Genomic DNA, 16,003 nt, shown 5'->3' with positions numbered 1-16,003 from the left:
TGAGCAGCATGTGTACCACCTACACCAACTACACCACCGCCACCATGAACAACAGTACCGGTGCCACCGCAGAGCCGGATGCTTGCCTGGCCAGAAAGCTGGTGAGGCAGTACAACTGGAATTGCTCAGCGGACTTCACCTTCGCCTGTCGGCCCGGGGCCAGTCAGAACATGGCCCTGCAGATGATGGTGCGCTGCTGGGTGGAGAGTCTGAAGTCCAGGGTGGAGGCTCTGCTGACTCCGCCCGTGGCCGCAGTGTTGGAGCAGGCAGTCAGCACCACTGTGGTCGTCCTGTTGGCCGCGGAGGACGTCCAGAACACCTCGCTACATGTCACGGAAAACATAAGGCTCAGCGTGTTGGCGTCTGTAGTTCGCTATCTCGACAGGGAAAAGAACTTTGAGAGGAAGAGGGTTTTGCTGCAGTGCTTCGGGGTGGGTAGTTTGACTGTGCAGTGACTGTGCGAAAAGAAAAGTATCTCGCTATCTGTGATGAAGAAAGTGTTCACATTTCTTTACTTGGGCCAAAGTAGTAATGCTGCAAAAAAAGAGAAATACTTAATTGCAACTGAAATTTCAGTTTAAATGTCACTTAACTCAAAGTAAAAGTACTCAGAACAATGGCCCGTGTTGAAATACAAATACCACAGTGTAGAAACACTCAGCAAGTCAAAGTTAAAGCATCAAAGTAACCAAAGGTAAAAGTACTCATCATGTACATTAAGTACATTACATACTCGTGACAAAATAAAATACTAATGTTTTGTTACTTTCCACCAACCACTGGTTATATGATTTGAACTATTGTATATCGTATTTTACTTCTCATTCTCTGAGAATGAACAGGAATCTGTTGATCAAACCTGATGAAGAATATTGCAGCGCTTTTATTGGAAACCGACTTATTGGAGCCGGCTAATCAGAGTGACGCGTGAATAGAGATTCTCCTTCATCTTTAATTTATACCGTGCTCAATCTGTTTCTGCGTTGAACAATTCATTGACTTCATAGTTCATCTAATTATTCACCTATATCAGTTACCATTAGTGTCACTGTATAGCAGCTGACCTTCCATGTAGAGGCAGCCTAACCCGGTGTACTGTTTCACCCCTGTCATCGATATTGACCTGGTGAATCTGTTCCATTGGGTGGAGTCTCTACTGGCTCTCACCTGATTTGACGATTACGGCAATGTGTCAAAATCGGACTCCCAGATTATGTTTTGCTGTTAATCCCTCTATGATTAATGTCACAACAGTGTGTGTAAGTGTGTGTGTGTGTGTGTGTGTTTCCCTTCTGTAGACAGTACTAACCAGCTTGATGCAGACAACAAGAGAAGTGACCAGCGATGAATTCTTTGTCATTAAGGTAAACGCAAATGTTAAGTAGTAGATGTTAAGTTGAAAAATGTTTGTCTTTGTCTCTTTCTTCGTGGTTATTCAGATTAATATCCCCATGTGCTTATGTTTGCAGGAGTACTTTCGTATACCGCTGAGCAGCCTGAGGTCGGTGCTCAGTGCGGCTCACATCACCACCGTCCGACTGATCATCCAGTACTACAGCAGATACAAGGAAACGCTGCAGGTGAGTCAGCACAGCCACAGGACACCTGCACACTCAATACACCGGGCTGTCTTTTGCTCTTTCTTCCCGGAATTCTCGGCTCCGTGTTTCACGCGTAGCAGTCACTCACGTTCCTGCTGATACAAAACTGGTGTTTGCTTCCCTCTTTTTTTCCGCAGTTGCCTGACCAGTACCTGTCCACCATGGTGTCAGTGCTGCTCCAGACCCACGTGACAAAAGATTTCAGTCTCTTCCCCGAGCTGGCTCCCCTGTTGGCCGCGGCCAGCATAGCTGACATCCAATCGTTGCCCTCGCTGCAGAAAGACATCATTGTGTGAGTGACGGTGTCGCCTGGTCGTAGCTAGTGATCTGACAGCAGGAGTATTTCTCTGGAGCATTACGTACATGTTGATGAATAGACTGGTTTGTTTGAATTTATGATGTTTACAGGTGCTGTGGAACCTGAGGCACAGCAGTCACAATACTAAACCTCTGGGGCAAACTTCTGCGTAAAAGTTGGCTTATTACATCTGTTATGCATTACATTATTCTAATAGCCTGCTCATTTCCAAGATATAAATGAGGCAACTTTGGGATGAGACTGAATGAGTTGTTCTTCTGGTTTCCTGTGAAAGGTTTTGATTCTCCTTGCATCCAAAGGTATCCTACGTAGAATTATTCTTGTCAAACAAAGGGATAACTCCTTTTTTTGTGTGCGTTACATCAGCGAAGAGTGCAGTTCGTAGGAAACACCCCGATTTATTTTCGGCGGTGCTCAATCATGCAGTATCACTTCCCGACATACGTTACGCTTCCACCCGGTTACAGGCCCGGTGTCGGGCTTCCGTGAGAAGAGAGACGTGTCACTGCACCCCAAGATGCCAGGAACATGCATTATAGATAGCAAGTAAAGGAAACTAGTTCACTTACTAGATTTCAGTGTGGAAAGAGCGTGTGGGGAGGAGAGAGAAAGAGAGAGAGAGAGAGAGAGAGATGGAGTGAGAGATAAACATGAAGATAAATCAAAATATTGAATGAATACAGCAGTCGAAGGAATGTAGAACTGAACAGTATGAAGGTTTGCCTCCTAGTTCTGTTTGGTTTTATTATCTGCTTAAATCAACTGTAATATTCATCTATAGGTAATTTATTTATTTATTTAGTAAAAGTACAAAACACATCTCATAGTATCACAATCAAGCATAAACATCATCAGAGGATTTACCCAAACAGCCCAGAAAGTGAGACTTACAGAAACTTCTAGGATTAGGGAGGGGAAGAAATCCCTCATGATTTATTATGTAAAACAATGTTCAAGCTATTAACTTCCTGGTATTTTATTTCATTTATATGTCTATATTTAACAATAATATATGAAACTTGTATCAATGTTCTTATCTATTTTCTTGTATAAAAGTAAATAATACGTGCATTTCCCAAGATGTCAAGTCCTCGGTAGACTTGTTTTGGACACTTGATTTGGACATGGTTGTCGTGGAAAAACTTTTTCCACGACAACCCGCTCTGTTTGAATTGCTTGAATGCAATTGTTCAAAGGCCACCTATGATACTTCAGCAGATATTTAAAAACACTTACACTTACAACATGACTAAAGTTTCAGTACATGACACACTCTTTTTGTTTTCCTTCCAGGAGGGAGACCATCAACAGAAACCTGGGGCACATGACTGTGGACCAGCGGGACGCGTTCGGCCAGTGGTACAGCAAAGACATGCCGCCGGCCAAAATCACCGAAGGTCATCACTCACTCATTAGGGACACTGGAGACCTGATCGCCTACCTGCCCTTCCGCAACTTCCAACACCTCTCGTCGGCTCAGGTAACGGCTCTGACACCTCCCTGGGACATCCGAGAAAGCAGGACTCTGTGAGTCCGATTAGCGCCGGGTCACCGCAGGGCTGCTCGTCGTCACGCACTGGTCAAAAGAAAGCACACGCAGCCTCCTCTTTCTCCGTCACCCCCAATGTGTGTCATATGCCTCGCCAATGTTCAATGAGTAAAGATACTGTAGGCACACGTGAATTACCAGTGAGCAGGAAATAGGGGGTCACTGACCTTTCAGCACTCAAACAAAAAATAGGGTTTTAAAGGAATAGATTGATGTTTTGGAAAATACACCAAAAAACAGACATTTGTCCGCAGTCTGAAGTCGACATAAGATGAACACTGCAGGACATTGTCCGGGTCGGACGCGTTCACACCAGCAGGAACATTTCGGGAGCATTCAGGGCGAGGGGCCCAGCGCCCAGCGCCCAATCGCCTAACCGTGGATCTTCTGGAGATTTTCCTGCTGTTTTCTCACATGGACTCACTCGGACACTTTCTGTAAACTTTACCGGCGGGCCGGCGGCAGGAGGAGTTCTGGAACAAAAGGCCCCTCCGGTAAAGTTCAGGGAAAAATTCCGAACTTCAGGTGCATGTCTGAAAGCCACTACGCAGACATAAGAGTGGCATTAATCTAACGTATCGGCCTCATTGCTATATAGAAACTTTCAGAAGTATTTGATACCACACATTTAGACCAAAAAGCCTTTTGTCGTGTTTATTCACAGCTGTTGGACGGGCTGGACGTGTTGCAGAGGAACCCCCTCACTCCCCTGAAGCAGGAGTTCATCGCCCAGAGCCTCGTCAGCACCTACAGAAACCTGACGGCTCAGGATTTCTTCAGGTGGAGAATCACTGCGTGGAGGCAGCTCCAACCTTTCTATCCGCATGAAGATGTTAGATCACAGGGATCTAAGCACAATCATTATTATTTGACCACCCATTGTCTGCTGATCAATAGCACAATGTTGACATTTCAGGGATTTTTATTGAGTTACATGAATGTGAACGAGTAATCGTCAGTGTATGTATTGATAAATTAGACTCCTGGCCTCATGTCATCATGGTCATTTTCAAAATTATAACCAGCTAAAAATGACTGGGCAGCTGAAGTCTTACAAATATAGGGTCTTGTTGGTAAAGACTTTGAATATTCAAATAAAAAATTCAATATATTCTTTTTAAAGTGCAAATGACCTTAGAGAAAATTCATTAAAAGTTCTGAATAAATGACCAAATAAAAAAAAGTAATGAATATAAGGGTAAGTAATAAATTATGGCAAAAGGTAAAAAACTAAGATGACTATTTTGCACAACTAACAGTGGCCTGAATTTGGCAGAAATGACGAAACAAGGTGTCATTTTCTAAAAACGTAAAATAAATAGACATTTGATTGACATACGCGACACAAACACGTCAGTAACTGTGTAAACTGCTCAGCACAGAGCGAATGATGAACTTCATTTGTGTTATTTTGTGTGTTGTTGTTTGTTTCTTAGTCAAGCTTTTGCAGAGGAAACCTCTGGTCTGCTCCCAGGTTGTGCGTTGTTGAAACCGTGCGTGTGTTTTCAGGCTGGGTGAACTGTCCTGCCTGGCAGACCCAGAGGACCTGCTTCTGTACAGAGGCACCGAGGCCTTCGGTGTCATCCAGGACTCTGTGATGAACTGTACACGCGAGGGACTCAGTCTGCCCAACCACCTGGTAGGAAATGAATGAAGAGTTAATAAGTGGCTTCTTTATTGTTAAAAAAAAACAAACCACATGCTCATGCTTTTACTTGCAACTAAGGCAATATTCAGTATTTATTATGTTACATACACGTGTATGCGGTTTTCTGTGCAGATTTCCAGTGTGTTACTGAACAGCGCTGAATTCAAGGTCCCATCCTCGCTCAGCGCTGACCGCCTGGCGCAGGTCGCCCACCTCCTGCCCTCGCTGGGTGTGACTTTCCTGCAGGGCCTCGCGCCGTCACAGCTGCTCGCTGTCCTCCCCGCCCTCGGCGCGGTGTCCTTCAGCGCTGCACAGGTAGAGGAGCTCACCCCACCCCACCTGTAATGTACGGTGAAAGAGGAAGGCGGTGGCAAGCGCAGACAGGCGTCATCCGCAGCATCTGTAGTCATTTCACATGCTTTTATAAAAGAAAAGAAAAAGGGAACTCTCTCTATTGTATAAAGCAAACATTCAGGTGTCAGTGAGTGGGGTGCAGGTGATCCCTTCACTGCACAGGCCCTCATTTGTTACACATAGCTGGGTTTTTCTGGCAGCTGGTGGAGCTTGTAGCTCAGGAGGAACAGCTGACAGGCAGTCGGTCTTCAGCACGCTGACCCCTGAGGTGCGATGGCTCATGAGGCGGCGAAGACGCGATCTTCACTTCACCGTCAGCAGACACCTGAGCTGCAGCTCCATTTCCCCCGTCAGCCTCACAGCTGCTGTCTCGCTTTTGTGCTTCATCAGGCCTCTCGAGATTGAGAGAATCAAACTCTTTGAACTCAAGGGTAGTCTGCCTGCTCCGTTACGACATAAATGCCATGCGTACAAAAGAGCTGTTGAAGCCCACAGAACTTTGTTTTAAATTCTAGTAAGTCAAGTAACAGGTGAAGACAATTACTGCTACAACTACAGCATCACAAGATACAGAGCTTATTGTTTATTTTTTATTCATTTGCTGCTATTCTGTTTGTCTTTCAGGCCTCCGTAATTGTAGACAAACTGTCTCCGAGTACCACGGTGAGTTTTTATTTTGATTTTTACACCTCACTCACCCATGAATGAAGTAAAGAGATGCTCACCTGCAATCTCATGCCCTGACCCGCACACCGTCCTCGCTCCGGCCCAGATGACCGCTCCGGGCCAGCTGCAGCAGCTCGGCTCCCTCGTCATGGGCATGAAGACGGAGACCTTGTTGACCCTCACCTCTGACAGGCTGCGGTCCTTCCTGCCCGCCATAGTGCAGCACACGCCGTGCCGCAGCCCGCCACGAGCCAACTTCATCACCACCAAACTATGGGTAAGAAATGTCAAGGCACATTCATATTAACTTGTAGAAAAAAAAAAATTCCTGTTTCAAGTATGATCAGTTTTAAGTGTGTGTCTGTATCTCACTGTTGTACTTTCAAAAGCTTTTCACTTTTGCTTGGTCGAATTTTTATTTGATCGTTGAAAAAAACTTTTCCGATTTGTAAGACTGGATTCTGTGTGTTACCTCGCCTCTGTTGTGACCAGGGCTTTCCAGAAGTGGTCCGTTGGTTGGATGATGTGGAGCTTTTGCTCGTTTGCACGCCCCTGGCCAGTGTCCTGCCCAGGACTTGGCTGCTCGTGGACGACATTGCCAACGTATCCGCAAAACCCTTTAACACACAGCAGGTGACGCACAGCCCATCTTCCACTTTGCTCTGTGCCTCTTGAAAAGTGTGTTGCCAGCTCATGAGACCCCGTCACAGGAGAGTGGAACAGTTCAGCTAGAGAAAGAGTCCCTGTACGAATGTTCGCAAGATAAAGAGTAGAAAAAGATCTCAAAACATGATGATGCATTAGAGGAGAAATATATCTTGCACTATCCCGTAAAATGTGTACTTTGAATTCATTTCGTCCGTTCACAAACACTTGCTTACAGTGTTCGAATATGCCAAAACATCTGACCCTGACCCTGTGACTTTTACTTTTGTGTTATGATCTCGTGTGTTTCCTCTGTTTTGTCCTGAGATGGTGCATATGACAGTATCTTGATTAGCGGCTTAATTATTTAGTGGAAAAGCAAAAGCAAAGACGTCATCACCACTGACACTGTGAATGGACCTGTCGGGGAATACAAAGAACACAGACAAAAAGCGTCCCAATATCCGATTGCCCTCGTCTCTGATCTCGTCTCTGGTTGTGAAAACTGGAAAGGAAGGCAGCTCACAAACTGCATGAAATCGTCATGTTGCAACGACTACATGACACATTTTTATTCCAACATCTTCCCCAGGCTAAAGCGATCTTCAGAGAGGCGCGTGATGCAAAACCAGACTTAGTCCAAGAACATTTTCTGTAAGTAAATTCTATTCTGTGATCAATGAGCCAAATTTCTTTGTATGTTTTTCAAAGTGTGTGAATACTATTGGCGGCAGATGTTCAAATTTTCCCGCTCTCTTTTAAACGTGTTGGTTCTTTTCAGTAATTGTCAGAGCTCTCTGTCAACGCCCACCTTTTTGTGTGAACAGGAGTCTGGGAACACTGGGTCAAGGAGTGAGCTGCAAGGTATTAAAGGAACATTTTCAGGCGGACCCCTCGCCTCCTGCGGTGATAAGAGTCCTGCTCTTCCTCAGGCAGCAGCCTGGTCCTCTTCACACCTCGCTGGTGAGTTTACTGTAGTTTATTTGACTTTTTTTTTTCTTTCGACTGTGAAGTGTTTAAGGGACAACAATGTCCAGTTAAACCACACAGAAAGGCATATTGATGGAGAAAACGCAAAGAAAGTCTCATCAGCTCGATGTTCACTGTTTGTCTGAAAAAGGTTATGCTACAAAACATCAGATTAACGTTCCGATATTTTTGTCCAAGCCATTTTTGTTTGATGATATTTAAGATGATACCTTACATTGAAAATCATAGTTAGCTAACTAACAATTATTTTCATAATCGATTAATCTGCCGATTATTTTCTCAATTAATCGACTAGTTGTTTTGGTCCATAAAATGACATTAAATGTCTATCGTGTTTCCGAAACCACCAAGATGATGTTTTGTTTGGTCCACACACCAAAGATATTCAGTTTTCTGTCATAGAGGAGCAAAGAAACCAGAAAATATTCACATTTAAGAAGCTGAAATCAGAGAATTTTGACTTCCCCCCCATAAAAACTACTTGAACCAATTAATCGATTATCAAAATAGTTGGCGATTAATTTAGTAATCGATTACTAATGGTTCATCGTTTAACTGTTGTCTTGTGTCTCCGTTCCTCTGGACAGAAAAAGTGTGTGATCGAGGAGCTGTATCAGTTGGAGTTCTTCTCCGAGCTGCTGACAGATCTCGGGGCTGAGATCGCCCTCTCCATGCCGTAAGTCACACGCTGGCATTTCACTGTTAATGTGTTCACATCATTTTCAGTTATTTCAAAATGATTGCAGGGGAAACGGTCGTCTCGTTATGAGTCGATAAGAATTACATGTCACAACCCTTCGCTGAAAAATCACCACATGTACGTTGTTGGCAGGAAATTTGAAAACCCTTGTGCACTTATCATGACTGATCTATTAAAAAAAAGAAAAAGAGTTGAGTGTCCACTCTCGAGCAACCTTTGTTAGCCCTGAATAAAATAGAGCACGATAATATCATCAACTTCTTCTCCTTTTGTGTTTGCCTCTGTCTTCTCTTTGCCAAGAAATTAAATGGTAGTGTTGAGAGCTGCTCTCTCCGTTTGTGTTGTGACGTCTAAATAAAGTACTTTCTCATTGACTCAACGGGCCAAAGGTTATATTAAAGAGCTTTTAACAGCAGTTAATGGACTATAATTTTTTCTTCCTGTGTGTTTGTGTGGTTCCCTGCAGTGTGAGCACTATCAACAAGTTCTCTACAGCTGAGATGGACGCTCTGAGGAAGATGATCATTCAGGACCCTCATCCCTTTCTCCTGCAGCCTAGAACAAAACAGGAACTGCTGGTGGACAAAATGGTGCAGAGGATGGTCAGTGGAGCCACACCGATGGTCGATAAGTGATCGACAGTGCAGCTGTTTTTTTGTGTGATCTGTGATTTGTGGACTTGTCTTTCCTCTACAGGGCATGTACACAGGGGTGTTCACCGAGGAGGAGTTCCGTTCACTGGGCATCATGGCACCGTTTGTGGTGGATGAGGTTTTCTTCCGGGTGGACCGCACCTTCTTCGTCGACAATCTGGTTTCCCTCCTGGGCCTCTGCTACAGCGCGAGCAAGATGGACCTCGTGGCTCGAATCCTGCAAGAACCTGCCGTCTTCGGGTAACTTCCTCATCCCAAACTGAAAAGTCGCACCTGTCGTAGCTACAGAATCCAAGTCCTTTTTTGTGTTTTATTTAAAAACAACAAAGCAGTATAACCATGCCATTACTTATCCTGGAATATTAGTCTGAGGATACAAAGAAAACATGATCATTTAATCATAGAATAAATAAACACATAATAAAATAAATCACTTTATATAAAATAGGTCAAAATAAAGTAACATAATTGTAATTTAATTTGGGTTTATGTACATTATACTTTAATATTATCAGTATATTACTGAGTTAATCAGCAAATTTCCCAGTTTCTCTTTGAAGAAAATACAACAAGGTAAACTTGGCCTCGTAATAATGTAAATCTTAAGAGTTTAAAGTTTTTTTTTAAGTATGTTTACGGAATTTCTTAAAGTGAGTGAGACATCAAATACCAAAATTAAATGGGACACAAATTTCTTTGTATAACAGCTTGTCACTCAGCAGGAAATTGAGTCGAGATGGTGACGTGTTCTCATGTTTCCTCTCAGCCCAGTGAAGAACTGGAACCACACGACACTGAGTCAGGTGGACTGGTTCCTCTTCTTCCTGCCTGACAGCAGTCTGCAGGAGATTCCCCCGGTGAGTTACCGGCTGTCCTTTGGTTCCTCTCTGTATTACATCTCAATTGCTCCTGAGACGAGACCATTTGATCCTCAGACTGAGGAGAATTTAAAACTTGGGTCATTCGCTGTCCAGAAATCCATGGAGCGATGTGATTCCATGGCAGCGAAGGCCAATGAAGGCATATATATATATATATATATATATATATATATATATATACACACCTCATGTGTCACATCTCCAGTGGGTGTGAGGATGAGGTGGTGAACATCCTGGTCTTTCTGTGTATCCGTCTCCACATGTCCCCCCAGGCGTTGATGACGGTGGGGCGTGTGGAGAAGCTGTTCATGAGCCAGCGTCGGTGGGAACGTGGAGACGTGGGAGCCCACTGTCTGGACAAGAACGAGAGGAGGGACTTTTTTCAAAAGCAGCAGTTTGTCCTCCAGTTTTTCCTGGGCTTCCTCAAAATAAACCCCCTGTCACGTGAGCGTCATCTTGATTCCTTAAAATGTCTAAAGTAACTTCAAAGGAGTGGTTCAACATCTTGGGAAGTATGCCTTATGTCCAAGGCAGTTACTGGAGCGCCTTTAGGCACATATCGGGTGTAGTAGTTGTTAAAGGAATAGTCCGACATTTTGGGAAATTGTATTTTCTTTCCCTCTGAGCGTTAGATGAGAGGGTCAGACTGGCTAGTCGAGCTCTGTCCAAAAGGAAACAGAATCCACCTGCCAGCACCTGAGTGAAGCTCATTAATTAACGTGTGACATGTTTTGTTTCATTAAACTCAATACAATTGAAGAAGAAAAATATTTTTACTTTACTAATGGACGTTTTTGATGATATATGATGTATATAGTCATGTCAGAAGCATCTTCTGATCAGATATTTGTGTCCCTTCACCAGCGATTCCCATTGTTCCTACCTGTGAGATTCTGCACTCTATAACTCCCGCCGCCTGGACCTCCAGCAGCCTGTCGAGCATGTCGCCGTCGGCCTTCTCCAACTGTCTGGAGCTGATGGGTCATGACCCGTTCCTTGCATCCTACCAACGCGGCCAGCTGCTCAACAAGGTCAAACAGGTCAGAGTCAGCTTTGGTTCATTTACCAACCTCTCTGATGTGTTTAATTCAGGGCCGTGCAGTTTCCCCTCCTCTGTCCAGGACTTGATACTGTGTGTCTGCTCTGTATATTTTTCCGGGTTTCCTCTGGAATCACGTGTGTGCGTGAAGATGTACGGCCCCGTCTCCTCCTTCCCCCAGTCGCTGATCTCTCAGCTGGGTAGACTGGCGTTGGAACTGACAGTCGACGAGCTGAGCAGCCTCCGACTGATTGAGCGGCGGAGCATCGCTGCTCTGGGTGCTGTCAGTGACTGGAGCGGCAGACAGGTAACTGCTTAGGCCACAGCAGTTAGGGAACTTTATAAACTCACTGTACCGCTCATTATAGACATTATAGATGGACACCTCTGATACAGGTGTGTGTTTGCCCTGTATCCAGCCTTATAGCTGCACACATTTTATTTCAAACCTTCATGTTGACAGAAGTCAATCCGATATGTAAAAAAAAAAGATTATTTTATTTTCATTAAATAGGGCAGTCTTTTGACAAGCACCCATGATGGTATAAGTAGGGCTGTTGTATTAGACTGTGGTGGTTTCAGCTCGTTGTACCTAATAACGTGTTCAAAAAAGCTTGTCTGGATCATAACTCTTGTTTTGCCTCCTAGCTGGCTACACTCTTTGACAATGTGTTAAACTACACCAGTCAGCTGGACTCCAGCACACTGGTGGCAATGGGATACATCGTGTGCGGAGCTACGACCGCAGAGATGAACTCTTTCAATGCCGTAGAGTTCAGGTGAGTAAAATGACAAAAAACACTTTTAAACATCATTTAAAACATCTTTATTACTTTTGAAATTAAATTGAATGAAATGAAATTCTCTTACTCCCTTGTCGTCCTTTGTCTCCCCCTGGTGGCTGCAGTAACGCAGTGCTCTTTCTGGGTCAGCTGAGGCTGTCCTGCTCAGAGGAGCAGCTCGATGCTCTGGTGGGGCTGCTGACACATAGTCTGGCTTTTGGACCCATAAGTTCGTGGGGAACTGAGGTCTTCATTGAGGTCGGAGTTCTGGCAGGTATGGTTCTTTCACCATTCTCCACTGTCTGTCTGTCTGTCTATCTTTTTTCTGCTGCCCTTTATAGTTCTCTCTCTTGAGGTTGGGTCCCAGTGTTTTTCACTCAGGTGACCTGTTGTTGTTCCACTTTTCGCAGCTGGTCTCCCCGACTTTGCCATGTCGGCTTTGGTGAAAGAGCAAATCGAAGGAATCACACCCGTGGCCATCTCAATGATCTCACCTAAACGCTTTAATGTAAGTCACCATTTAATTAAACAACAAAACAACATTCACAGCATGTGTTCTTATCATTTTAAATCATCTTTTTAATGACTGTTTTCTTTATGGTCCATAATATCTTAATCTATGTTCTTGTTGGTACATTTAATAGGGTTTATGCAGGGTTCATCAAGTTCTAGACGTTTTTAATACCACACAGAATAAAATGTAATACCCAGTCAAACATTTATTTTACAGTACTTCCTAGAAAAATAAATCGTAAGGATATAATCAATTAATTAACATGACCTGGACCCAGATAAGCGGAAGAAACAAATGCATTTTTCTTGATCTATTTCTAGTTGTCGAGCCAAGTTTGGCTCAAAGATAAAAAGCTTAGCTCAGCAGAGAAAAGCAGTAACTGACTCTAGTGGAATTGATGTAGTTCACCTTTATACAGATGAATATATTATTCATAGAATAAGAAAGATTTTCTTCTCGTAACTCTCGTGAGTTTGAAGAGCCTGAAATTATGTGAGGGTTTTATTTAGCCTCTCCTATTTTATTTTGGCATGAATAGGGAATATGAAGCCCGTATTTGTACCTTAGTAGTATTGGTAGTAGATCAGAACATATAGAGCTTTAAAAGGATTTTTAATTTATCATGGTTGTGTGAAGATTCCGTCTGGTACAAAAACACAACTAAACTAGTTATACAAAGGGTGGGACGGGTGTATTTTTTAAAAGCTTATGTTGATTTTAAACTCAAAGAACGAGGACATTAGCTGGTATAAACTTCATATGTTACAAACACAACTTCATCTAATTTTTTTCTCAGTTTTACGGTTTCGCTAAGTACACTGGTCTGATTTATTTTAACAAGCCCCCTATGTTGTCTCGTCTAATTTCTGTCTGTGTACATCTCTGTGTCTGTGTCCATCTGTCCATTTTGTCCTTTCCTCAAGGTGGCTTTAAACTCCAGACAGATCAGCATGTTTTCCTACGAGCAGGCCGTTGCAGTAACTCAAGAGCAGGTCTCTTCTCTGTCGGACGTTCAGAGGACAGCTCTTGCTATGGCGCTGACGCCCTGGGAGAACAGGCCTGTAGACTTCAGAGGTAAACCCACGAAAATATTTGAATCTCTGTGATAAGTTGTAAAGGTAGGTCGTGATCACAAACTTAATTTTTTTTCTCCACAAAATTCAGTTCATCTGGTGAATACGAACTAGACTCCCTGAAAGCTCTGAACAAAGTTGTGTCCCAATTCCATACTAATACTATACAGTACAGTTTATTATATACTGATATTAATAGTGTAGTGTGTTTTTAGTTAGCATACAAGAAAAAGGGTGGTTAATGTTTCCTTCAAAGGGAAACCGACAGATATCACTCCAGTTAGAAACATTGCAAAGAAAATCCAATTTTTTTTTCTACAGGTGTAATCATTAAATTTTTTACATTCTTGTCTGAGATCATCTGTCTCACCAACATCTGCAATTTGATTTAATGTTGCTTATCAGCTTTAAGTAGCTCCTGTATATCCTTTGTGTATCAGCAGGCTACTAAAAAAACATTTAGAATTCATATAAACATCTTTGAGCTTACTTAAAGCCCCATGTGTAGAATATTATTGTAATTGTACAATATTTTTCTGATGATAAATTATGGTGGTGGCATAACTTTACGATAATCCTTGTGAAAATGATTGCAGTCTATTGGATTTGTTCTCATCTGACAGATGTTGCCAAAGCCAGATGTTTTGCAAATCCTACACACAGGACATTTGCATTTATTTTTTAAATGTTATTTAATTCTCAAAACCCTGGTTAGAGAAGTATGTAGTGTAGAACTGGGACACTCCGGCTTTAAATGATTTTTCTCCCGATTATATACTATTTAAAAAAAATGTATAACTGTATATATCTATTTGAAAGACTGAGTTGGTAGATTTTTAGAATTTGTAAGACACTTATCTTGCAGCAGTCGTTGAGCATCGAACAACACTCACCTTCAGAGTAAATGTGAAATCATTTTGTGTCAACATTGGACTTTTTATTTAAAAAAGGAAAGAAACAAATGGTTCACTTTAGTTGAATATTGTTTAATGTGTTGTGTTATTTGAATGTGTTACTTGTACTTGAATGTAATATGAGTGTGAATTGTCAACTGAAAGTGCAGTCAAATACACTTTTTTGTTATAATATACAAAGACAGATTGTTCATATTTTTGCGTGGATGTATATTTATATTGGTTTCACTGTGTCCCTGTAGGGAAGTCACTGGGGTTGGCGCTGAGCCACAGTCCTCTGTGTCTCACACTGGGACTGCTGATGCTGCTGTTCATCCTGCCCTGCCCTGATCTGCCCGGCCACATGACCCCACTCACCCCTGCTGGATCAGGAGACACCTCCTCGCCCACATAACCAAGACGACGTCACCGATCTGTGGAAACTTGACCTCTTACAAATAAGCAGCACTTCTGGATTTCTGAACACTGTATTCAGTGTATTTTATTTTGTGCAGTTTTCCCTTGGACATGTCAACATTCAGCACTAAATTAACCAATCAAATAATTTAATTCAAAAACAATTTCACCGTATGTACAACATATCTACAAAGTCCAACCAACACCCATTTATTTATTTTCATTTCACTTGGTTTATTCATTTATTTATTCATTTATTCATACTTTGAGATGCCTGTATGAACTCCTGCTGTTCCCGTGTATCTTCCTCAGGGATGTGTCACCATACCCAGGAAAACAAACCTATAACCAAGTAGATTTGGATGTAGTTATTATACAATTATTATTAACAAATCCAAGTTGTGCTCATCCCTACAAAGTTCTATATTTTTGCAAAAATTATATACTATTTTTATCGGAGTAAGAGCTTTAACCTTTCCTACATTTATATTTTGATCATGTGATAAGAAGGTACATCATGCTCGCACTTCAGTCTATTTTGCTGTGAGTTTTGTATTGTTGTGCACACTTTCTGGTGTGATAAATATAGACCTGGATTATTAAAATGAACCACTCTGCCTCTGATCGACTCTGTCTGTCTTCAGCACTCATACACACTTGGTGAAATAGTTCATAATGATCTATTCACAAAAAAATACATTGCATTCATGTTGTTTAAATCTACAGTATTGTAGACATAAAGGCCCTAACTCTAAAAGAACACGATAGTGGACCCCTTTCAAACTATATATATTTAGATACAGTTATATTTAGTATACATTTGTAAAAAATACAATAAACATTTTATATTACCTTAACATTATAGGATAATAAAGTAGTATAATGATGAGCCTGTCCATTAGACTGTTTGAAAACAATGAATTAAGTATCAGAACCAGGACAGTTCTGCAACAGCACTTACTTGTATTGCTAACTGAACACACTGTATGGGCAGGTATACTACTGTGCAAATGTTTTAAGAAAGTTTAGATGTTTAGATTCATATCCATCATACACAACCGTCAGGGAGCCGCCTGATCGATCCCAGATTCGTCAAAATCAATTTGGTGTGTGAAGACAAAACCAAAAACCAAAAAGAAGAATCCGGGAAAAGCTTTCCTATAAAAGTATGTATTAATACAGTCAATGGGGTTTAAGATTCAATGCTTAATCACTTACTTCTACAAATTAATTCCCCTTGCCTTGCCTTGCTACTACCAGAACTACTACTACTACTACT

At 42.2% G+C, this 16,003-nt stretch overlaps 1 protein-coding gene across 1 annotated transcript; it reads left to right on the top strand.

Moving 5' to 3' along the window:
* The first annotated feature begins 6,253 nt into the window (after positions 1–6,253).
* strc1 (stereocilin 1) lies at positions 6,254–15,348 on the top strand. The gene is made up of 16 exons (XM_035628945.2): positions 6,254–6,414; positions 6,630–6,770; positions 7,375–7,436; positions 7,610–7,745; positions 8,360–8,448; positions 8,939–9,074; positions 9,169–9,365; positions 9,892–9,982; positions 10,279–10,450; positions 10,871–11,046; positions 11,197–11,352; positions 11,694–11,824; positions 11,953–12,101; positions 12,238–12,335; positions 13,265–13,415; positions 14,571–15,348. The coding sequence occupies exons 1-16, from the start codon at positions 6,286–6,288 to the stop codon at positions 14,720–14,722; spliced, it is 2,166 nt and encodes a 721-aa protein (XP_035484838.2). The 5' UTR covers positions 6,254–6,285; the 3' UTR covers positions 14,723–15,348.
* Positions 15,349–16,003: the final 655 nt, after the last annotated feature.

This window comes from Scophthalmus maximus, chromosome 4 (assembly GCF_022379125.1).
Source record: "Scophthalmus maximus strain ysfricsl-2021 chromosome 4, ASM2237912v1, whole genome shotgun sequence".
Taxonomy (NCBI): Eukaryota; Metazoa; Chordata; class Actinopteri; order Pleuronectiformes; family Scophthalmidae; genus Scophthalmus; species Scophthalmus maximus.
This window is presented reverse-complemented; position numbering and strand designations above follow the sequence as displayed.

Bases quoted from the DNA above. Each gene is read 5' to 3' on its own strand.
- strc1 (XM_035628945.2), top strand. From the start codon at position 6,286: ATGGGCATGAAGACGGAGACCTTGTTGACCCTCACCTCTGACAGGCTG. The intron at 9,983-10,278 runs GTGAGTTACCGG...ATGTCCCCCCAG, and splicing joins GTCTGCAGGAGATTCCCCCG to GCGTTGATGACGGTGGGGCG. The intron at 12,336-13,264 runs GTAAGTCACCAT...CCTTTCCTCAAG, and splicing joins TCTCACCTAAACGCTTTAAT to GTGGCTTTAAACTCCAGACA.